We start from the raw sequence: 25645 nt of genomic DNA on the forward strand, positions 1-25645 counted from the left end.
TTAAACTCAGAAGTAAATGTATAAAAGTTTTAGGCTGTATCAACTTTCTGGGAGGAATGGATTTAAAATATGAAAATGAAGTAGGGTTAAGAACTGGAAAATAGAATATAAACCATGAAACTCCCCTGCAAGTATTATTGTCAGCATATGATTGCTTCAGTTAAAGAATTGGAATTCTATTCACTCCTTGTTGACTTTTCCGAAATTTTATGGAGTGTTAATCTAAAAGAACTAGTCCAAAATTAGTCTTATACTGAGCAGAAGAAGGCAATAGATTCTCTACCAATATTTTTAATTAAAAAATTATTCTGGAAACTAAGAAATGTGAAGGAAAATAATATTAAAGAAATGATAAGTGCCAGACTGGCTTCAGGTATTTTAAGTACATCAATGACTGCCACATTTAGAAAGTGGCTTGATTGCAGGTACAAAAGCTGAGGATTACGCAAGTATTTTCTCTCACAAATAAAAGAAGACAAAGGGCTTCTGGGAATAACTGATGGGAAGACTCAGACCAACTATTCCTGAGGGCCTCCCACAGGGCTGGGAAAAGCATGTTTGTTTAGTCTAATTAGAGGCGTGGGAGAACCATCACGATGCTGAAATGCTGGGAAGCAGCTGAAGACCTGGGAGTGGGGTGCAAGGTGAGCCGAAGCAAGGAAGCCCACACTTGAAGCTTGGCTCATGGGGACATAAGGGTACCCACATTGTTCAGAGAAGGCAGCTAAGAAGTCAAGTTGTGCTTCTGACTGCCTTCTCAAATTACAGGGCAAGAAACTGAGTCGTGGCCCCACCAAGGCCTTGGGGTGGGGCCTTCAAGTGTTCTTCCCAAGAGTCAGAGTGAACCAGAACCAAGAACCATGTTGAGTTGCCCAGATGTAACCAGGCCTACAGGTACCTGGGAGAAACACGTGTACATCTTCCCCAAAGGGCAGTAATAGCATCCTAGGCTTCAAAACATTCTTAGAAACCATTTTTCAAATGCAAAGTCCAACACAGTTAGAAATAACCAGGCATAGGAGCACACAAAATAAGATAAAAAATTAAAAGCAGAGACGGCAGCCAATTGCAATATGTCCACAGGGATTCAAAAGGTTGGAATTCAAAGACACATGCCTTAAAATAAGTATGTTTACTCAGCCCCCCATGAAATAAAACAACGAGAATTTCAGCAGAAATGGGAAACTATAAGGAAATCGTCAAATGGAAATTCTGAAATTGGAAAATGCAGTAATAAAATTGAGTACAACAGAGGATAAAGTTAAATTTAATTAGATATAGTTGTTTAAAAACAAAACAAATAAAAAATAACTGGGGAAGTGGAAGATAACTCAGAAAATCCCCAGAATGAAACAGATTGAAGCAAAAGAGAAGAATGGAAACTCCAGACAATGGTTTAGAGATATAAAGGACAATGAGAAGGATGATTGAAGTCTTAGGGAAAGAAGAGGGAGCGCATGAGCAGAAGAAAGACTTGGTGAGAAATGTTAGAGCATCTCCCAATGCTGATGAAAGAGCACCAGGAAACAGATTTAAGTTGGCAGATTTTTATAACATTCAACATACATTCTTCACGGGATGCAGCAATCTGACTCCTCAGTATCTTCCCAAGAGAAATGACAGCAGTGTTCACACAAACACCTGTATGCAAATGCATATGGTGACATTATTCATAATCACATAAAACTGGAAATAAATTCACTGTCTTTCAACTGGTGACTGGCTTGTATTAGTGATCCATCACTGTGCAAAATATTACTCCCAAAACTTGGAGGCTTATGTAAGAAATGGTTATTATTTCATAGTTTCTGTGGGCCAGGAAGCTGTGTGTGGCTTAGCAGGGTGCCTTTGGTTTAAGGTCCCCCGTGAGACAGCAATCAAGCTGTCAGCCAAGACCACAGTCATCTTGAGACTTGAGTGAAGGCTGATCCATTTTCAAGGTCACTCACGTGGCTATTGGCAGGCCACAGAAGGTTCACATCCAAGTCAACTCACATGGGCCTCTCCACAGGGCAGCCTCCCAGCACAGCAGCTCTCCCCACATCCCTGAGCAAGCAATCCAAGAGAGAGCACCCCAGATGGAGGCTGCAGTCTTCACATAACCCAGTCTTGAAAATGACACCCCAGCACTCTGTCACGTTTGATTGAGTCACTAAATCCAGGCCACACTCAATGGGTGGGGAGTCCGTGAGTGCCTGGAGGTGGGCTCACCAGCATCTCACAGGCTGAACTAGCACATGGATGAAGCCTGCAATAAATAAGAGTGATCAACTGTAACGAGCATCAAAAGGGATGGCTAAAGCATTGTGTTGAGGTTAAAAAAAAAAATCAAAAGACTAAGTGTGATCCTGCTTATATAACATTTGAGGAAAAGCAAAGCTGGAGACAGAAAACAGCTGAGTGGTTGCTGGAGGCTGGGCGTAATGGCAGGAGATGAAGTTCAGAAGGACATGTGGTGTTATAGACAACCGGGAGTGTTCATGTCTGCAGATGCACAGATGTGTATGTCTAAAAAAGGTGAATCTCACTGTCTCTAAATTACACCATAATCAATCCAACTTTTGTAAAAATGAAACAGAAACCTTTGCAAAGCCTGAGTAGGATACATAAAACTTTCCTAGGTGTACCATAGTAAAACACCTATAAAATAAAGACCGAGAATTAATTTTAAAAGCAGTTAGAGGTAAAAATATGTACTATCTTTGAAAAGTAGCAACTGAAGTCCAAAGACAATAAAATAACATAGTTAACATGCTCAAATAAAATAACTGCCCCCGAAAAATTCCTGTAATAATGATAGGGAGTTAAGGATATTTTTAGGAAAAAAAATAAAAATGAAAGGAATTAAACACTGACAGACTCAGAATGCTTAGAGATAAAGGAAAGAATAAAGAATAACTTAAAAGGCAGTAAAATTTGGAGGGGTAAAATAATATTATTTAATATTATACACTGATAAACCTACCTTGCCAGTTGTAACCTCAAAGGTAACCCCTGAAAGAATATTAGTGGGGTAGATAATATCCAAACTAGTAAAGAGAGAAAAATAAAATCATAAAAAGTCAACTCAAAAGATGCAAAAAGGGGATAAAATAGGAAAAATAGGGCAAGGAGAAAGTTCTGAGACAGTAGATATAAAAACACGTGAAAATAAACCTTATTTAATTACAATAAACTTTAAAAGACTTATTTAATGTAAATTTATATGAAAAATGATAAGCAGAATATTTTAAAAACTAAGATTTCTGAAAACAGTAAAACATAAGGATTCTGAAAGAGTAAATGTAAAGAGATAGAAAAGAAAAAGATACAACGTGCAAATATGAAAAAGCAGCAAAAACAGTGCTCATATATTTGAACATCAAAAATTACATCTCTAGGCCAGGCGCGGTGGCTCACGCCTGCAATCCCAGCACTTTGGGAGGCCGAGGCAGGCAGATCACCTGAGGTCAGGAGTTCGAGACCAGCCTGGCCAACATGGTGAAACCCCATCTCTACTAAAAATACAAAAATCAGCTGGGCGTGGTGGTATATGCCTTTAATCCCGGCGACTCGGAAAGCTGAGGTAGGAGAACTGCTTGAACCCAGGAGGCGGAGTTTGCAGTGAGCCCTGATAGCGCCACTGCACTCCAGCCTGGGTGACAGGGCCAGACTTTGTCTAAAAAAATAAAATAAAATAAAATCTCTAAGTAATCAATGTATTCAAGAAGAAATCACAAAATAAATTAAAAACCAAAATATTTTAACTAATGACAATGCAAATATGACAACAGAACTTTTAGGACATGTCTAATGTCTTTTGTGTATGAGTGGAAGGGGCTCGGGTACAGTGTCGGTATGGTCAATATGTGGCTGTATGGCATCGTGGCCATGGCTGGGCTTTTAGTGTCCACATCAATTGAATAGTATATATTGTCCTGATTAAGTGGTTTCATATGCTTCATTCCATCCCATCCTCCCACCTTGCCACCCTTCTGAGTCTCCAGTGTCTATTATTCCACACTCTGTGCCCAACTGTACACGTTATTTAGCTCCCACTTATAAGTGAGAACATGTAGCATTTTTCTTTCTGTGTCTTAGTTATTTCACCTAAGATAATGGCCTCCAGTTCCATCCATGTTACTGCAAAAGATCTCTTAAGAAATGGAAATGTATGGCTTCAAACCTTTGCGTCACAAGAGAACAAATACGATGAGTGTTAAAAGTGTCTAGAAATTAGAAACAGAACAAAAACTAAATACTACGAAAATAGAAGGAAAGATATGAGAGTGATAATAAGAACATAAGTTATTGAAATATAAAACAAATAAAATAATGTGAAGGGATAGAAAGGAAGGAAAGAGAAAGTTGTTTATCTTTTAAAAAATTACCTTTGAAAACATTAATAAGATTGAAAATTTTCTTGCAAGGGGATAGAGAAATAGAGAAAATTGGCACAAATAACAGATTTTAGATTGAAAAGGGGACATCAATACAGATCTGGCTGAAATTAAAAATAGAGAATATTACAAACAGTTTTACGCCAAGATAAATTTGCAAATTTACATAAACAAATACATTCTTAAAAAAAAATAGAACTAACGAAAATGGACAAAAGAAGTAGGAAAGCTAAATAACACCGTAAATGTTAAATTAATGGAATTTGTAATTGAATGCCTTCCTACAAGGAAAATTCCAGGATCAGATGGTTTCTCCACTAAATGTTTCCAAAATTCTAAGGATTAAATAACTCCAATGTCACGTACACGCTTTCAGAGAATAGGAAGGAAGGAGAAAGAAAATAATATTACTCCAGCTTGCATAATTAGCCACTTAATTTATGACAAAATTGGCATGTGAGGGCACTGGGGAAGAATAATTGATTGCTATCCATGTGGAGCAAACAGTGAAACTCGACTCTGCCTAATGCTGTACACACAACAATTCCTGATAGATTATAGATCTGTATGTCAAATGTCAAATAATAAAATGGATAGAAGAAACAATAGGAGAGTATCTTTCTTACTTCATAAAAGGAAAGAAGGGCTTCTTAAGCAAGACACAAAAGTTTTAACCATAAAGAAAAAAGAAAAAAAAAACATAAATAGGGAGAAAATATTTTTAACACATTTACCCAACAAAGGCTAATATTCAACGTTTATTTAAATTAAAAACAAAAGACAGCTGAAAAGAAAATTGGACAGAATATGTGAATACCACTTAGAAAAACAATTTTAATGGAGTCCAACCTCATTAGTAACTAGAGAAATGTAACTGAAGACTCCAGGGCGATACTACTACACACACTCTAGAATTACAGACCTGCCTGAAAAGGAAGAGGTGCTCGGAGAACGGACTGCCACAAAGTGAGGATGGCAATTTCATTTGGAGGGGAAGGCCGGTAGCGATTTGGAGAGATGACTGCAGGAGCTTCCGCAGAGCTGCCAGTGTTCTATTTCTTTATTTTATTTGTGTGGTTGTCACAGTTCTGCAATTTAAAAAAAAAAAAAAAGAGGAAGAAAGAGATGGAGAAAGGGAACTTCTCTTCACCAAAATATTTAAGTTTTCCGTGTTTTGAGGCAAAAGGCAAAAACTACAGCTTCGGAAATGATCCTAAAAAACTTAATAATAATAATAATAATAACTGCAAGTCTTACTCTAAATATCAAAACATAACCAAAAACCAAGGAAACAAACCGAAACCCTCTAGACCAAAATGGAGATGTTTGTGGAATAGGATCCATGAAATCAATAACATAAATTCTTTAGGAGTATCAGGGTTCTAAACTTCAGCATGTAACACATAGTGTGTACGGCCAAAGCCTGCAACACAGATTTCTGTGTTCTCCCTTAACATGCTTACAAATTTTAAAATAAAGTTGGTTCTATGCTGTCATTAAGTAAAAACCACTTGAAAATCTCAAGAGTTATGCGTGCAAAAGGAAAATTATTTCAACTGGAAATTCAATCTTTCAAAGCAACTTGATACATTTATGCTGATCTACTCTTGTGAGCGCCATGAATTTCTGGGGGCCTGGAACTTTCCCCATGATTTTTAAAACATCCAGCACAATACCCTTTATACTTAGGCCCTGAGTAAGCATTTGCTGATTGAAACAATGTTGTTTGTTACGGAGGAACCAGTAAATCCCATACAGAGGGCAGAGTCAGAAAAACTGCCTCCTCAGTATTATAGAAATTGAACAAACATTACACATGTGCAGAATGTGATATATACATGAGCATGATAACTCTTAAAGCAATTATTAGTACAGGTTCATAACTTACAAAGTGCAGCCAATGCACTTTCTAAATAAGGGCACAAGATGAAAATAAATGTTTAAAATAACTTAAAGTTCTAATTGAATCAGAAACAGTGTTATTTTCTAGGAAACATTTCTCTTTTGAATGCCAGTATCTGCATGCTACCTCTGCTTCCCAGAAATAATTATCTGTTTGTTCATTTGTTGAAATATAGTTATGTGTGGGTAATTATAGCTATCACTTACTTTAATTGCCGTCCTTTTACTGATGCGAGCGCAGACTTGGATCTTTTTTTGTATACTTAATTATTCCCTGGACTTGTGGTTATTTATCATTAGATTAGAGAGAGCAGTTTTTAGTGTTAGAACATTTTAGCTTTATCAAACAAAATATTGTGAACATAAAGATGTTTATTTTGTGGGGACACACAGATATAAAAAATTCCAACTAGGGCATTTTATGTTCAGTATTATTTTCTTTCTTGCTATTCAGTGAATATACATAATATGGCTGGGTATCAGGAAAAATTGCAATTAAAGAATACAGTCATTGCATTTGCATTTACATTTATCATTCTGTACATGTTGTCTACTTTTAATTTGCATTATGTTCATCCTCAATGCACAATAAGGGTTATTTGTGTTGAATAAAGGCTTCCTAAGGCAAAAGCTTGCGGGCCATCATTTGCAGGACCAGGAAATCTGCATTCTGTGCTCTGACTCCGGTGCCTTGTTGAACTTAGGCCATCAGGGCGCCAAACCACACCAGTTCTGGGAACATCTAAGAAGGGCTTCCATCAGCCGCACCTCGAAATCAATCCAAACCACCAGCCAAGGAGCCTTTGGTTGGAACCCATAAATATCTTTAATATGTATTTTACAACATCACTTTCTTTATGGAGATTGTACACCTTCTTTGGAACGCATACCCTTGTCTGACTGAAAGCCTAACAGCCAGAGAAAAGGAAGCAAGCCTCACTTGACAATCTGGAATATGTTGCAATCATCTATTTTAAGCAACAGAAGTTACCTTTGCAAAGAAAGAAAACTCCTGGGGCATCGAGTAAGCCCTGCCCCACTCATCCTTCTAGTTAAAAGCATTTTAAAGTCACATTAAATAATTTCTAATTTGGATATTATTTAATTATATTTTCTCCACTGCAGTTGAGAAGTCAGTGTTGAAAAGGAATAGATTGAAATGCTCAGTCTGCTATTTCCTCACAGTGGAATAGTGTTCCCAGTGCTTAAGGCATCATTCTGCCTGGGTTTGAAGCTCACCTCTGATGCTTATTAACTCCCCGACCATGGGCAAGTTACTTAACCTCTCTCTTTTTCAATTTTCTAATCTTAAAAATGGGAATAATAAGAGCACCTACTTCATGGACTGCTGTATTTTACATGATGAAATTTAGCAGAAAGTTAATACTCAAGAAATATTACCTATACACAGTTGTTCATAAAATATTATGTGTTTTAGAGCTAGAAGACTCATGAGGGTTTATCCAACAGAAACAACAATTACATGAATGAGGTAGATGAGGTGCAAGGCAGTGAATTCGTTTCGCTGAAACCATGCAGGCTATAATAGTAGATCAGTGCTTTGTGATATTTTCTTAGACACAAATGCCCACGTGTACAGCCAAATACACAATATTACTTTGATGGCTTGTGCTGGTATTCAGGGCAAAGACAGACATTACAATTTGGAATCTCTGGGATGAATAGAAGCAGGAATATCTGGGTGGAGTTCAGGGGAAGGGTCTATTTAATATCTAGGTTGGAGGATTCAAAATAATATGAAGGGCAGGATGGCAAGAGGAAACCCAGTGAAGAGAGAGGTGCACATTAGTCAATCAAAACACTTACAAGTGCACCTGTCACATGTAGGCATTGTGTTATGCATGGGAGCCCTATGATACCTAAGCAACACAAGATGACCTCTTTGTGTGAACAGTGAAAATACGGAGCACATTGAAAATACATACCAAGGAGACTGCAAAATAGGGCAGTCAGCAATAAATATCAAATGAATCCCATAAATAATGATTACTCTGTTACTTTCCACATAGATAAAAGAGATGAGTCTGGTGGGCTGGGATTGCTAAGGATGCTTCATAGAGAAGGTTGGGATTTTCAAATTGAGTTTAATTCAGAAAAGAAAGGAGCACATTTCCATGAATTTGCTGCACAATGTATTGTGGCAGAAATGTGAATCAGCTTCTCTGATAGAATAGGTGAGTAAATAACAGAGGAAAGGAACAATTATGTAGGAGTCTACAGAGCCATGAATGCCAATTTAAAGAGTGTCTCGGCCGGGCACGGTGGCTCACGCCTGTAACCCCAGCACTTTGGGAGGCTGAGGCAGGCGGATTACAAGGTCAGGCGATCGAGACCATCCTGGCTAACACGGTGAAATCCCATCTCTACTAAAAATACAAAAAATTAGCCGGGCGTGGTGGTGGGTGCCTGTAGTCCCAGCTACTTGGGAGGCTGAGGCAGGAGTGAACCTGGGAGGCAGAGCTTACAGTGAGCCGAGATCGCGCCACTGCGCTCCAGCCTGGGTGACAGAGCGAGACTCCATCTCAAAAAAAAAAAAAAAAAAAGAGTATCTCTGAAAGGGTTGTCCTTGTTTTGATGGGGGGGTACTCTCTGCTGTTTTGGAGAAGTGTACCTGATTGTGCTATCCAGGGTGAACAATAGAATTGGAAACTGAGTTTGGGGGTGCCAGTTTTGAATTCATTCACTTAAGCCTTGGCAGGTTTTGTACATGAAGCAAGAGTATTAAAGACTGTATTGGTATAGGAGTCAGGAAGAGGAAGGTGTCAAGAACGACTCCAAGAATTTGAGGCAAATGATGGGAGAATACAGCACTCTTAAGAAGGGAAGGGCAATTCCCAAAGGAGGTTAATTCTATAAGCGGATTTGGAGCTCAAGAGAGAAGGACTTCTGATTATGGATGATTTTTCCATAAATGATGATGACAGGTTTGGAGTTTAGGCCAGGGTTCCAGGATAGAAAGAGAAAAGCCAGAATTTTCAAAGAAGCTGGAGACATGGTGGCTATTTATAGCATCAGAGGAACAATCATAAAGAGAAATAAGAAAAGAAATATGACCACTAAACCACTCAGAATGTCAAAGTTTGAGAAATTTACATTGAGAAGGGGGGAAATGGAGACATACAATAGGTGCTCAAGAGATAGAAGACAGATGTCCAATTTCATGGAAATCAAGAGGGGAGTGGATTTAAAGGTGATGGAATACTTGGAAAGCTGGACAGATGTAAAAAGAGAATTCAAACCCTCTTGCCATTGACTAAACAAGTTTGGGTCCCTACAAAATGACAGATTTGACTAATAGATTCTAACCGGTCAGCCATGTAAAATTCAGTGCCATACCCCCCTTGAGAGTCTCTTTCTCATTCTTGTCTTGTCTTTTTTGTTTTTTTTTTTTTTTTTTTTTTGAGATGGAGTCTCACTCTGTCACCCAGGCTGGAGTGCAGTGGCACGATCTCAACTCACTGCAAACTCCGCCTCCCAGGTTCAAGTGATTCTTCAGCCTCAGCCTCCCGAGTAGCTGGGACTACAGGCGCGTGCCACCATTTTTTTTTTTTTTTTTGTATTTTTTTTAGTAGAGGCAGGGTTTCACCGTGTTAGCCAGAATGGTCTTGATCTGCTGACCTCGTGATCTGCCCGCCTCAGCCTCTCAAAGTGCTGGTATTACAGGCGTGAGCCACTGCACCCAGCCCTCATTCTTTTCTTTTTATAAGAATTTACATGAACCCACTGGGCTCTGCATGTAGACCTCATGGCCCCAGAGTCTGCCACTTTTCAAGATTACTTTAAAAATCACACAGAACTCCAGGGACCAGGTCTACACCGCAGTGATGAGGAGCATGTCCTAAAAGCCATTCCTCTTTGTGTCCTGGAGGAAGGTTTAACTTTCAGTGCTCTGAGCAGCCTCCAATTCAGGAGGAGAGGGAGAACAGAGGCTGCTTCTTCCTGCTAAACCTTCAATCAAGGCCAAAGCCTTTTCGACTTTTGCCCACCCAAGTTTGAAGGAGCAGCAGCAGGTTCTGTGGAGTGTCCACAGCATATCCATTATGCCATGGAGATCAGCTTTGGGGAATTCCTTCCCCTGAACATCTGCATGTTTTCTTTCAGCAGAAGAGCTGGCTATCTGGAGGGTAGAGTAGGGGGGCGCAGTTTCAGAAGACCTTGATTTGCTGTCATTTGGGCAAGAATGGCTTTTTGAAATAGTTTGGTATCAAATGGACCAAAAGCTCAACTTTTTGAAGCACACTATTGCCCTGGAAAGAATGTGTTCAGCAAGGGACACATGAATCTCTAAGCTGGGAATTGTTAACTCCAAGCCTGGTCTGGGGAGAAGGCTGCTACAGTAAGAGGAGCAGTGGGGGCTTCTCAGAATGTGCAGAAGCTCCTTCTCAGACAGAATTCCACCTTTTAATGAAGGCACAGATAAAGAGCTCCATCTTCACTTTAAATGTTCCTCCAACACGATTGGAGTCTTCACCCTGGTTAAAATGTGCCGTGGGATTCTCTACCCACGCAAGACTGTGGGACTTTTCTGGGGGCCTTTGCTTAGCAATGTTCCCGTTAGCTGCGTGAGAAAATCCTTGCTATGTTAAAAAAAAAAAAAAAAAAGTTCTTGTCAGTTAGGGACACATGTACAAATATTTACAGCTGAAATGACATGATTTCTGGGATTTAAGTGAAAAATGAATAAAAAATGGATAAAAATGGATAAAATTGACAGCCCCAAGGCTTGGAATGGGTGCATGGAGTTTCACTGCATATTCTCTTTATGTCTGAAATGTTTGTAATAAAAAGTTTTAAAACTGTGTTATTTTGATAGATAGAATGAATGTTACGTAGTCTCATATCCATTACTTGGAATTCTTAATGAAATTGAATATGTGTATTACTTATTAGTCATTCATATTTTTTCTCCTTTATTTTCTAAACTTATTCTTTGTCCATTTTTAAATATCTGGGATCTGTAGGATGTTTTAAGAATTAAAAAAGCCTCTTATTTAATATATTTCAATGTTCTACATTGTTCTTTTAAAATACACATTTTATTTTTAGGGCATTGTCAATATGTTTATTTTTAATGTTTATAGAGAGACATGAATCCGTTTTTTTTTTATTCATGGTTTGTGTGTTTGGTGTCATTTTAAAATAATTTGCCTTAAAAAGGCACTGCTTCTAATACGGCAGCTAAATAAAATTTTGTGCTGGTAAAAAAAAAAAAAAAAAAAAAAAAAAAAAGACCTCTTTTGCACCTTTGGCGCTTCCTGGCTGTCACTTTGTCCCTTCCAGTTCTCACAGTGTTAGTGCGTTGGCCGTGATGAGGACCCTTGGCCGGTTTGCTACAACCTTCAAAAAATCCTCTGACTTCTCGGGCCCAGTCGCTTGTCCCACCCCCTCCTCCACATGCCTGTCTCCCCCAGCACCCACTCACCTGCCTCCCTCCCCGCTGTCCTCACCTGGCCCTCCACCTGCATGCGACCACCTGCCCACGCTGCCATCTGTCCCTGTCTGTGGAGCCCTGACACAGGTTCTGGGACCCATTCTTTCTTTAGTCAACAGTTATGAATGAAATACCTTTGAACTCATTACTTAGATAAAATGGTGTCACTTCTCTTCTGGGAAGTCTGCAGTGCTACCTATCGTCTCCAAAGTGTGGTCACATTTCCGCGAAGCGTCCTTGTGTTTTATTGCCTTATCACATTTGTGCTCTCAGCCAGGCATGTCCTTCTCGAGTTTGTTCGCCCTCCACAATTCTCCTCCTCCTCGAAGGCCCAGGTCCTTCAGCAACACCACCATGAAGTTTACTCTAGTCCGTTCCATCAGAATGCATCCTTACCTTCTCCAAGACCCTGTTCAACGTGACCTGTACTCCTCTTAATCCTGAAATCATGCTGCTGTGTGTTTGGCCTCAGTGCCATTCTCACTGAATTATGACTTTCTCAAGGGTGGGGACTTTTCGTCATTCTTCGTTGTATTTCTCAGCACCTTATGCAGAGGTTGCTCATAAATGTTTTTAACCTTAATTTAATTGACTCTATGCAGTGCTCAGCAGGCTATCGATTCCGCTCTGAGCTTATACCCTTCCAACTGAGTTTCTGTTTTGATTCTGAGATCCAACTTCTAATTTTATGTATTTATTTATTTATTATTTATTTATTTATGTTGAGATGGAGTCTCACTCTGTCACCCAGGCTGGGGTGCAATGGAGCAACCTTGGCTCACTGCAACTCTCCCTCCCAGGTTCAAGCGATTATCCTGCCTCAGCCTCCCGAGTAGCTGAGACTACAGGTGTGCACCACCGTGCCCGGGTAATTTTGTATTTTTAGTAGAGATGGGATTTCACCGTGTTGGCTGGGCTGGTCTCGATCTCCTGACCTCAGGTGATCCGCCACCTCAGCCTCCCAAAGTACTGGGATTACAGGCGTGAGCCAGTGCACCCAGCCCCGACTTGTAATTTATAATTTAGGTTTGAAAAATGGATCACATTTGTCTTCTCCTGCCACAGATCCCCTGTCTTAGTAAGATATCTGGTGAACTGGTTTCTTTATGGTTCCTATGGAAGTGAAGGTTTATCTTGCTTATCAATCAGCCCCTTCCTCCCAGCACCCCATCCTTTATTCCCCTCTAGGAGGTGGTCCTTCACGTGAGTCCCAAGCCCTTTGTTGTGCCCTACTACCCGGAAACACATTTTTTTTCCCAACTATCTGCTTTATCTAGTTTCCTGAAATTTCATATTGTGCCTGATCTTGCATTGACACACTCCCTTCCGCCTGTGTGAATTTCAGGCTGCTCTGACACTCACTGTGATTGGAGCCTTTCCTGTGTCCTGCTGCCACAGTGTCTAAGGACACTATTGCCACGTAGCACCTGAGGCTACTGCTGCTGCCTGTGGCCGAGATCTGTTCTCCAGCAAGAGACCCTCCCCACCCACCCACTAGCCATTGTCCGCCCAGTCTTCATGAAGTTAGCTTTTCCATACCAAGGTATCTGGACCTGTAACAAGATCACCTGGAAGGCCTTGTTGTGTGTTGACAGGATTGTGTCGCCTTCCCTGAGGAACTCTCTCCTATAATTGGAAAAGCGTGCACTGATTGTCTAATGATTTTTAATTTAAGAATTATGTATATGTTTAATCAATTACGCTGTGCTAGTTAATTATGCTTTCAGAGGAGAGTAGTAATCACTTCAGTATTTAAAGTTCTCTGAGTTGAATTCATTTTGTTGGGTTCTTATTTCTCTTTTTGTCTATTCATGTTTATTAATCGAAGTCACTTGCGGTGATGCATGATGCCTGTATCACAGTGATTCTCAGCCCGTGTAGGAGGGGATGACTTTGCCCTCCAAGGAACTTTTGGCAATGTCTGGGAACATTTCTGGGTGCCACAAATGGGGGTGCTGCTGGCATCTAGTGGGTGGAGGTCAGGGATGCATGGGGCAGACCCCACTGCAAAGAATTATACAGGCCAAAATTCCAATAGTGCAGAGGCTGGGAAACTGCTTTGATCATAAAGGATAATTAATCAAATCATTTGGTGCCTCATAGTAACTTCGCGTTGTTGAGGGACATGTAAAGTTTCATAAAGCTACAAGTTACTCTGCGTGGTTGCTCATGAATTGGTGTGTTGTGAATCGGCAGCTCTCCCCACCTTTTCCTCATGGAAATTCAGCCAATCTCTTTGCTTCCTTGTGCACAAAATGAACTACAGCCAGTGGAATTCATCAGACACATAGGCTTAGTTATGCTCTGATTTTCAATCCCTTCCTCATCTCCCTGCAATCCTATGAATGGCAGCCACATTCTGCTGTCTGCAGTCACCCTAGCGACTCAGTGGGCCCGTCACTGACCCTGTATGCTTCTTCAAACCTTTTCAGTCTCTAGAAGTTTCCCTTCTCCCCTCCAATACTTATCTGCTCACTTTTGTGCTATTATCACATATCTCCTTATTATCATTGTATCTCCTTTGGCAGGATATGCCCTCTTTTCCTAAATGAAGCTGCCACAATACTGTGCATGCCCATGTTTCATTGCAAAATTTAGTATTTAGTTTGTGTTTAAGGATCATCATTTCAATTCATAAAAGATAACAATTCTAGTTTATTGTAATGAGTGCATGACTTACTTTATTTGGAACAAGGAGACACTGCTTAACTCCCGATTTGTGTTGACCTCAATAGGTTTACCTGAAGAAGATGGATACTCACGGTTGTCTATAAGTGGCACAGGGACTTCGACATTTCAAAGACACAGGGACAGTCACACCACTCAGGTAATGATGTCTGTCTGTTCACATGTGCAGTGACAAATGGAATTAAGTTATGACAAGGCATTCATTAACTTGTTACCAATAGATGCTCTGTGTGGACTGGAGAGCTCAGCTGTTCTCACCTCTGCCCTGCACTCCTTCAGCTGAATGGTCTTCTCTCTCCACCTCAGCTGACTGCAATTTTCTGCTTGTTTCCAAAATAAAGAATAATGTCCAAAACAACTAAAACATAATAGTTTTAAATGAAATATTGTAGATTTAATTTATATTGTGGTACTTTAAAATTATTCTCGGGTGAAGATGATATTAAATCTGCTGAATGAAGTTGCTATGCATTTGACCTTGGCTAAAATAGGATGACTCTTAGTGACCACACCTGGGAATAAAATGCTTGAACCACCTGTGGTTTCATGGCATGCATCTTATCTCAGTTATGACATTCATTTCCATGTAATTCACATTCATTTAAAATATGACATATGATGAGAACATGGTAAAATCAAAATGAGATTGCAGTCCACAAAACTGTTTGGAGGTGCATTACTGATTGCATGTAAATGTTTTGTGTGTCTCTTCCTAACAATTTCACCAAAATAAACAAGATTATCACTTCAAGAAGAAGAAAAAAAGAACCCATTTGTGCTTCTAGAAAGTGAAAGAATTTATATTATAGAATGTACTGTTTTATTTTCCTTTTATGTTGAATTTTAAAATATACTTTAAATAATTGTCTTTAAAATATATAATGTTGCATTCAAGGTGATGCACAAACCACCCATTAGAGAGATTTTGTTATCAATATATTAACAGACTATTGCTTTAGCAACAGGATTCTCATTTTATCTAAAGTTACAGCACAATTTTTATGTCAAACATCTACATAAAAGTCTAAAATAACCTCAGCCAAGTATCCAGATGTTTCCATGAAATCAACTATCCAGCTAATGATCAGCTTTCCTTGGAATATTTAGCATTATAGAGGCATGGCCATATTATCAGCTGAGATTTTTCTAAATAACACTGATGAGGTAGTGAGAAAAATCAATAGTTTGAATCTTAAGAATAAATCTTACAGTAGGCAATCTTCTGAAATCACTTGCACTGATATCCAGGCACTGAAATAGAAAGAAAATGCTGATTGGTTGCAATAATAGATTGTCCTAGTCTTCCCTCTATTCCTTAGAGATGCATCTACTTTACCTTGTAAGCGTCACAGATGCTTCCTCTGAGATCATGCACAGGGGAACCTCCTGGTCATGAACACTGGTTTGATTTTTGTATTGGAGGCCTGACTCCTGTACATTACAACACAATGCTGGGCCATCTGACATCCTTTCCAGGCCTGCCCCCTGTACATTACAACACAATGCTAGGCCATCTGACATCCTTTCCAGGCCTGCCCCTGCAATGTGGTTCTTAGACAAAGGGAGTCATTTGAAAGACGGTATATATAGTAGGGTGCTTTGTGACTTTTCCTCTGTGTTTGGCTAAGAATCAAAGAGAGATGAGAAAGGTCGTCGGGAATCATTTTCCATTCTCAGATTTCAAAGAGGCCTTGTTTTCAAATGCAGACATCCCTGATGAGGCAGGAACTGCCAGTCATCTTGGGGCACATTCTTTTTCTCAAGGAAACTGAAAACCATGCTTATTTTCTTCCATGCAAATTGTGGGCACTCACGTGATGAGACAGATTCCTTACTGGTGAGAAGCTGTAAGAGTTATGTGAAACTATGTGTTTAATGGCTTTCAGAATTTATCGCTCATGTGACATTTATACAAGAAGTATGGACACATGCAGGGAAGCAGCTTTTTAGCTTTTCTACTAATGCAATTAAATAGAAATTCTATAAAATCCAGTCCCGGACAGATTGGGCACGTAGCAGTAAAATTAAATGGTGACCAAAAATGAAATTTCTCTTTAAGGATGTCTATATTTTCATTAGCCTCATCAGCAGTTTTAATAAACTCCCTTCAAGGAAGATAAAATGTCTGGGCGTTATGGTAGATAAAGAAAAGAGAAAATAGAGTCAGTGATTTGCCAAAGATCATATGGAAAATTCACTGAGTCCACAGTTTGAATGGAAATCAAGATCATATGTTCCGTTTCTGAGAATGAACTTATCATAACCCATTAAAAGAAATGCAGGAGTCATTCAACTGTTTCATAAAATTTATTTATTTATTTATTTATTTATTTATTTATTTATTTATTTTGAGACAGAGTTTAACTCTTGTTGCCCAGGCTGGAGTGCAATGGGATGATCTCAGCTCACTGCAACCTCCACCTCCCGGTTCAAGTGATTCTCCTACCTCAGCCTCCCAAGTAGCTGGGATTACAGGTGTGCACCACCACACCCAGCTAATTTTGTATTTTTAGTAGAGATGGAGTTTCATCATGTTGGTCAGGCTGGTCTCAAACTCCTGACCTCAGTGATCCAGCCGCCTCGGCCTCCCAAAGTGCTGGGATTACAGGCGGGAGCCACTGCACCTGGCCTGTTTCATAAAACATAAAGAATTTTTGGTTCAAAAATAAAAGTCTTCAGTAGCCATAATGGACATTTGTGATTTGGCTTTTTCCTGCCAGTCTCACATTTCAGTTTCGCACCTACCATGATGAAAATACAAGGGAAGGGACTCCCTCTTCCTCCCCTGCTTTGACAGCTGGACAAACACATGTAAGATGGGCTCAGTTAACCTACCTACGATGGATGCAGAGTGAGGGACATATAATGGAAGGGACAACAACTGACCTGGCTCCATGGGGTGACATTGGGCAGTAGTGGCTCCATGCAGCACCAGCAGAAGAATATTAGTCGGAGAAGAACTTTGCTCAGAGCACGCCAGCCATCAGCCCCTGAATCCACCTCACCCACTCGCCAGACCTTTTTGTCGAAGTTCATGTCCTTCCTTAGCCTTCCAATGAAGCCTCTACCTGCCTGAGATGTCCGAGGTTAGTTTTCTTTGCTTAGAAATCAGAATTTTGACTAATATACACATTTAATTTTATTGTTACTATCTATAAAGTTTTACATCCAAACAAGTATTTTTTTCACTAAGTGTACAAACTCTTCATTTGTTCTCAAAATAGATGCAAAACATTTTCTGATAGGGCTGGAGCCTTAATATATGGTGGTTGTTTATGTAAAAAAAATATAGAAAATATAGTTGATGTTGTACTGCATTATAACTGTTTATTAATTTGAAAACTATAATGGCTTTATATAAAAGTAGTGAAAATTAATTTTACATAAAATGTTTGAAACTAGCAAAAGCTGGGATGTTTGCTGCGCTGTGCATGGGGCTGTGTTCCTTTGCACTTCCCAAGCACTGGGCATGAATAAAACCGGCTGTGAGATACGACATCATGGAATTCCACACACTGGCCCTTGAGGGAGCTTTGTGGCAGTTCCCAGGACTTGAATCTAGAATTTCGTAGGTTATAGTATTTTAAAGTAGCTTTGGAATTAAACAGCATTTATGAAAAGAATATGACATTTATCTACTTACCATTTTATGAGATTTTACTTTTTTTAAAAGTTTATGCTATTTGGCGTGATGCAATCCTTTAGAAGTAACTCGGTGGTGAGAAGCTAAGTGGCTGGGGGTAGGGGGAATGCTGACAGCATCATCCAGCCGAGAATGACTTCTTCGCATTTTTTGCCATGATGGCAATCCTCTGCTGACTCAGAGGGCCAGGTAACCTGACACAGGAAGCCCACAATTTATAAATAGAGCAAAAGCATGAAAGTCACAGGGAGGTGGGAGGATGGCCTGAAGGCAGAATGATGGCAGAAGGGGATGCAGAAACAAAAATGCTTGGTGCTTGCCCTTGGCATAAAAATTTCTAGTTACACATCTGTTTAGGGGTCCACACTTGACATTGAGAAATGAGCTGTTTAATTGTTTCATTAAGCATAGGCTATCTCTATTTATGTTACTGTTTTAACTCTACCACCTTTTCTTCATGCCTTATTCTTCTTCTCAGCAGTCTGCTCTCCACAGTAATATCATGTGCTTTATGTTCTTTTATTTTCATTATGGGCATTTATCATATTTCTTGCCAAGTTTTTAAAAATATTCTTAAAAAGTTATTATGCATATTGATCATATTCAGGTATTCATTGTAAGAAACCATTCATGGTCTTTGATAAACTAATGGCAATCTGGGACCCAAGATCTTAATAAATATCCAGCTCACTCCTGCCATAGCTGCTGATGAAAGCCATAATAAGATCAATATGCAATTGATTCACATCAAAAAGCAAATTTTTATGTGGTTTGCTTTACTGAATGATCAAATAAACCTTTTTGTAATGTCATATAGCAACAAAGTTAAGAGTTGCAGAGCACTAAATAAATCCAATGCCTTCTTTCTATATTCATTGTATTTGTTATATAGACTGAAATATATTATAGCATGGAATTAAAACAAATTGTGTGTTAGATAAAATAATGAAATGTGGAAATATTTAGTTTAATCATTAAACGATAATTCTAAAGATATGTCAGGGAACATAAGTAAGATAACCCTTTCAAAAGGAAACATATATAAATATATATTTTATATAACCATATATGAGCTACAAAGAGAAGGAGATCTAGCACACAAAGCTCTTTCACACAGCCAAGGTTCAGGGAATCCGTACTCACCACTCGTGACTTACAGATTATATGCAAAAAATGAAGGTAGTAAATTCAGTTGATGTGTGAAATGGCAGCATTTTCAACAGGGAAAGGTCATGTCCAGTAGAGATAAATAGAAATTTAGAAAATAAAAAACAAAAATATATCCTATATTTTGTATTTTTCTATCATAAAATTGCACTGTATTTATTAATACAGTGTAAGTGTATATAAATGCACAGTTTGTTCTGATTAAGACACTATTTATTATCAGTGAGGAGGATTTAATTGCCATAAATTTTGAGAAAATAAGAAGTCAGAGTAGTGACTATGTTTTTTTTTTTGTTTATTTGTGTGTTTGAGATAGAGTCTCCCTCTGTCCCAGGCTGGAGTTCAGTGGCGCAATCTCGGCTCACTGCAACCTCCACCTCCCAGGTTCAAGTGATTCTTCTGCCTCAGCCTCCCAGGTAGTTGGGATTACAGGCGCATGCCACCACACTTGGCTAATTTTTTTTTTTTTTTTAATGGATGGAGCCTCACTCTGTTGCCCAGGCTGGAGTGCAGTGGCACAATCTCAGCTCACTGCAACCTGCACCTCCCAGGTTCAAGCGATTCTCCTGCCTCAGCCTCCTGAGTAGCTGGGGCTACAGGCACATGCCATCATGCTTGGCTAATTTTTTATATACTTTTTTCAGTAGAGACGGGGTTTCACCATGTTGGTCAGGCTGGTCTCAAACTCCTGACCTCAAATGATTTGCCCCCCTCCCTCCCAAAGTGTTATTACAGGAGTGAGCCACCGCACCTGGCTGTGACTACGTTTTTAAAGAGGAAAAAGTCTTGTGATATTTCTGCAAGCTCACCTTCTAAATGGGAAATCTGCAATTAGCAATATTATTGTATAGTGGAGGAGTAACAAAGTAATTGGAAACATTTGGCTAACTATAAATTCTAGGTAACAACAATTTCAATATTAATTTAATTGGTTTTTAAAGTGAAGAAAATAAGAAAAGAACTAGATAAGAATCCCAGATTCATCATCCATCATGTAAGTGCACAAAAAGGTAATTTTGGGGGTCACTTAGAGAAAATATATGTAACATGCCTAGCATGATGCTGCCTGGAATACTGTAGGTGCTTAAAAAAAAAAAAGCTAAAAGCTTACTTGCTCTTGTTATTATGATATTCCTTTCTTTGCAGGGTCAATATTCTGAAAACCAGTTCTGATTTTAACATGTAGATGCTATCCAAAATATGTAGGAGATTAGATTGGATCAAGAAAACCCAATATTTTTCTGGGATTTTGGTCAAATCTATTATATGTGTGATTTTTAAAATATGATTTATTATGGAATAGTATAAACTTAGAAAAAAACAGTGATTAATGAAACATCACCTTTAATAAGTCTTAACATTTTGCATTATTTACTTTAGAGCTACATTTTTTGGAAAAACATGTATCCTAGCTCTCAATCTCATCCCTGCCTACCACACCAGAAGTGAATCATCACAATGAAGTTTGCACGTAGCCCTTCATCCATGTTTGCACCTTTACTGAGCATAGGTGTACTCATAAATCATATAATATTCACAAGTAATAACCAATGCTATTCATGCTTTTAAAGTGTAAAAAAAAATCTCACTTCCTACAGATTATTCTGCAAATAGCTTCTTGTTTTTGCTGTGGTGGGACTTTTTTTTCCATTTTGATACATGCATCTCCCACTTGTTATTTTATTCTAAGAATTAGCTCTAGGTGAAATGTACAGACTTTAGGGTTGACAACTGTAGTCCCCGCTACTTGGGAGGCTGAGGCAAGAGGATCACTTGAGCTCAGGAGATTGAGGCTGCAGTGAGCTGTCTTCACACCATTGCATTCCAGCCTAAGCAACAGAGACCTTGTCTCAAAAAAAAATTAAATTAAAAAACAACTTTAGGGCTGAGGTATCGATACAATAAGAAACTATTGATGACCGACACATACTTAGTGCAAAATTATACTCATATTCCTTCAACAAGCATGGCAGGGAGCAAGCTCAGGAGGAGAGGAAAGCATTAGGGACTGAAGGACAGGTGTCACACGACCTGCTGCTGCTGGCCCTAGGGTGCTGTGGTGCCTCAGGGGGACAGATGAGCACAAGGCAGATGGTGTTTTCCTCTGGTCTGTTGTGTTGTGGTCCACAGAAAACCTAATTCAGTGATGTCCATGAAAGGTGCAGGGAGATCGATGATGCTCTGTGCTCAGTGCCAATATGCAGGTCATATTGTAGTTTACAACTTCACTAGAGGGCTAGAAGTTACAGCACCCAAGGAAGTGAGCATACATTCTGGCCAGTGCCTCTATAAGCTTTTCAACACACACACACACACACACACACACACACAAAAACACACACAATCATATTGCTTTTTAGGTGCAAACATGCCTCCTTCATTGGAAACTTTTCTGAGAAACAAGTTCCATATAAATGTGGTCATGGCATTTCTTAAGAACATGTTTACAGTTTGACCAAAGCGAGTGGAAAACTTACATCAAAATCATTTCCAAGTTATCAATGTTACAAGCCATGCTACAATTAACATCACTGAAAATGCCTCTAACTTACAACTGGGGGAAACAAAAAAATTGCCCAAGATTCCCCTAGAAATGGAAGTGCTAAGTTTCTGCTCATGGACATTTTCAACTGTAGTGGTTATTACCAAATTACTCCCCTAAAAGGTTAAACCAATGTATGTACTTCTGAAAGGGAGTAAAGTTTTCCATCTCTCCTGGTAAACACTTGGTTTAATTATTCACTTAATTTTTGCCAATATGATAAATGTAAAATGGATCTTATTGTGGTTTTATTTTATTTCCTGGTTGCCAAGCAGTATTTTCACATATTCTCAGACTTGTTAATCCAAATACATCCTTTTCTTATTTCCCAACTTGTTTGCATGATTTTCTTGATGATGTTAGGAATTTTCCACATATTCTGGATAATATTCCTTGCCAGTTTCATGCATGGCAAACATTTCGCTTATTGTGTTTTCTTGGTCGGTTTAGCTAGAAGTCTATCAATTCTATTGATTTTTTTAAAGTAGCTTTTGATTTCATTGATTTTCTCTATTGTTTTACTGTTTTATTGATTCCTGTTGTTTTTTATTTTCTTTTCTTTTGCTCGCTTTGGGCTTAATTTTCTCTATTTCTGCTTTCTTAAATAGGTAGCATAGATCACTGACTTGAAGTGTTTCTTTTCTTCCTAATAAAAGCATTTAATAGAGTTATAAATTTCCATCTCAACACTGTAATAGCTGCATCCCACAAATCTTAATTTGTTTTGTTTCCATTTTCATTCAGTTCAAAATATTTTCTAATTTCCCATGGGACTTTCTCTTTGGCTAATACTGATGCTTTCCAAGTATTTGGGGTTTTCCAGGTACCTTTCTGCTGCTGAATTCTAGTTTAATTCCCCTATGATCTGAGGGTATGCCTTGTATGATTTCAGTTCTCTTAAATGTACTAAAATGTTTTTATGGCCCAGGATATGACCTGTCTGGCTGAAATTTCCTTGGGCACTTCAACAAAAATATGTATTCTGCTTCCATTGGGTGGAGTCTTCTGGAAGTGTGGATTAGGTCTGGTTGGTTACTTGTGTCCACATCCATGTCTCTGCTGGCTTTCTGTGTTCATTTTTCATCTATTCCTGAGAGAAGAGCACAGAAGTCTCCAACTATACTGTGGCTTTGTCCACACCTTTCGGTTTCATCAGTTTTTGCCTCATGCGTTTGGAAGCTATATTTGAGATACAAAGACTTTTAAAATTATTGCATCTTTTTTGGTGAAGATCTATTCATCATTATACAATTTCATTTTTTATTTGTATTTCTTTGTCTTAAGTCTACTTTGTCTGAAATTAATATAGCCACTCCACTATTTTGTTCATTGTCTGCAAGGTATATTTTTTCATCCTTTACTTTTTAAAAATAGCTTTATCAAGATATAATTCACATACCACACAACCCATGCCTTTCAGTTATGAAAATTCAGTGTTTCTTCGTAACTTCTTAATGTTGTGCAACTATCTCTGCAATGTAATTTTAGAACTTTTTGCCTCCTCCCCACAAAAAATTCACCCCTTCACTTTAATGTATTCATCTTTCTATATTTGACATGAGATTTCTGTAGGCAACATAAGAGATGAGTCTTATTTATTTTTATCCAATCTGACAACCTTTCATGAGACCATTTCTATTAATGTAATTATTGATATGGTTAGATTTAGATATGTATTAGATAGATTCTCTGGAGCGACAGAACTAACACGATAGATGAATATATAAAGGGGAGTTTGTTAGGGAGAATTGACTCACACCATCACAAGGTGAAGTCCCACAACAGTCCATCTGCAAGCTGAGGAGCAAAGAAGCCAGTCCGAGTCCCAAAACCTCAAAAGCAGGGAAGCCGACAGTGCAGTCTTTAATCCATGACCAAAGGCCCAAGAGCCCCTGGCAAACCACTGATGTAAGTCCAAGAGTCCAAAAGCTGAAGAACTTGGAATCCAATGTTCAAGAGAAGGAAGCAGGGCCAGGCGCAGTGGCTCATGCCTGTAATCCCAGCACTTTGGGAAGCCGACTTGGGTGGATCACCTGAGGTCAGGAGTTCGAGACCACCCTGGCCAACCTGGAGAAAACCCGTCTCTACTAAAAATACAAAAATTAGCTGGGCATGGTGGTGCATGCCTGTAACCCCAGCTACTCGGGAGGCTGAGGCAGGAGAATTGCTTGAACCTGGGAGGCGAAGGTTGCAGTGAGCGGAGACAGTGTAATTGTACTTCAGCCTGGGCAACAAGAGCAAAACTCTGTCTAAAAAAAAATGAAAAAAAGAAGGACACATCCAGCATAGGAGAAAGATGAAGGCCGGAAGACTCAGCAAGTCAAGTCCTTCCATGTTCTTCCCTCTGCTTTATTCTAGCAGTGCTGGCAGCTGATTAGATGGTGCCCACCCAGATCAAGGGTGGGTCTACCTCTCCCAGTCCACTGACTCAAATGTTAATCTCTTTTGGCAACACCCTCACAGACACGCCCAGGAACAATACTTTGCATCCTTCAATCCAACCAAGTTGACACTCAATATTCACCATCACAAGGTATATTAGTTTTATTACGTGTTTTTCTGATTGTCCCTGCTGTTTTCATTCTTCTGTTTCCTTATGATGACTTCTTTCAGATTATTTGGATATTTTTAAAATTCCATTTTACATTACCTATTGGTAAATTAAAATTGTAATATATGCACATCTAATTTCAGTCTACCCTGGTCAACCGTCTTGGTCCCTTCACCCTCTATCACCCATCTTTACTTAGCAGTTGAACCATGTGCTACATCTGTGTACATTGAAACCCCGCAGGCCATGTTGTAACTTCTTCTTTCAACAGTCATACAGGGAGAAAATAGTGGGGAAAAAAATCGTCTTTTATGCTAACTCAATATTTACAATTTCTGTTGCTCTCCTTCATTTCTGAAGTTCTGAGTTTCCTTCTGGTATCATTTTACGTCAGCTTAAAGATCTCCATTTAGCATTTCATTTAGAGTAGGCCCAAGAAATCTTAGTTTTCTTTACCTGAGCATGCCATTATTCTGCCTTCATTCTCTACGTTTTGATTCCCTACCACGATTTGTGTTTTGTTGTTGTTTTTTTTTTTCAACTTTCCCAATTCCTCAGATAGATGTTTTGTATTTTATACAAAGTTTTAGTTGTAATCAGTGAGAGAATTAGACTATAGTAGGCTTACCCGTTTATGTGTTTATCCCACGTAAAGTTTTAATGTTATTATAGTCAAATTGATTAATCCTTACCTTTAGGGTTTGTACTTTTGTTGTTCTGTTTAAGAAAATCTTTCTATATTTTTAAGGAAAAAAAAATTATTTTACTGCTATCTGCCATAAAGATATTATCCTATTATATTTTTGTAAAGTTTAGGTTTGTTTTTTACATTTAGGGATTTAAGCTACCTGGACTTTGTTTTTGAGAATGGTGTGAGTTAGCAATGTAATTTTACATTTTTTCTGTACAGATAACAATTGTTCCACACTTTTTGCAACATAGGCCATGCTTCTGCTTCCTCCTAACACTGAGTATGTCACCTCAGTGACATATAATCAGTCAGTGTAATATAATCATTTGTGTGTGTATGTGCGCCTTGATAGACCTGTGAGCTTATAGAGAGTGCATTAAATGCATCTTAATCACTTTTGAATTCCAAACACAAAGCACAATAATTTTTCAGCTCAATGTAATTGTTAACCAGTAGCAGCCCCAGAAGAATTAAGAGAAGCTGACTGATATATTATTCCCTAACTTTATTAGGTATTTTAAATTTAATCCCATGTTAAAAATGTATCAATAAACTTGTTAATTAGGATCACAGGCAGTTGTTTCACTGGTTGGAGGCAATTAAAGTGAAGTCGCATTTTATACAGTGATT

The 25645-nt window shown here is 38.8% G+C and overlaps 1 protein-coding gene and 1 long non-coding RNA gene across 2 annotated transcripts in view; one reads left to right on the forward strand and one right to left on the reverse strand.

Moving 5' to 3' along the window:
- The window catches only part of MYO16 (myosin XVI), a 585697-nt gene that overhangs the window by 542772 nt on the left and 17280 nt on the right, over positions 1–25645 (forward strand). The window contains exon 34 of the mRNA XM_024925327.4: positions 14469–14560. Within this exon, the coding sequence (XP_024781095.2) occupies positions 14469–14560 (92 nt within the window). The remainder of the gene's footprint in view (positions 1–14468; positions 14561–25645) is intronic.
- The window catches only part of LOC117975665 (uncharacterized), a 424328-nt gene continuing 398685 nt past the window's right edge, over positions 3–25645 (reverse strand). Inside the window, exon 8 of the long non-coding RNA XR_010109649.1 lies at positions 3–5467. This is a non-coding gene — a long non-coding RNA (uncharacterized LOC117975665). The remainder of the gene's footprint in view (positions 5468–25645) is intronic.

This window comes from Pan paniscus, chromosome 14 (assembly GCF_029289425.2).
Source record: "Pan paniscus chromosome 14, NHGRI_mPanPan1-v2.0_pri, whole genome shotgun sequence".
In the NCBI taxonomy this organism is placed as follows: domain Eukaryota; kingdom Metazoa; phylum Chordata; class Mammalia; order Primates; family Hominidae; genus Pan; species Pan paniscus.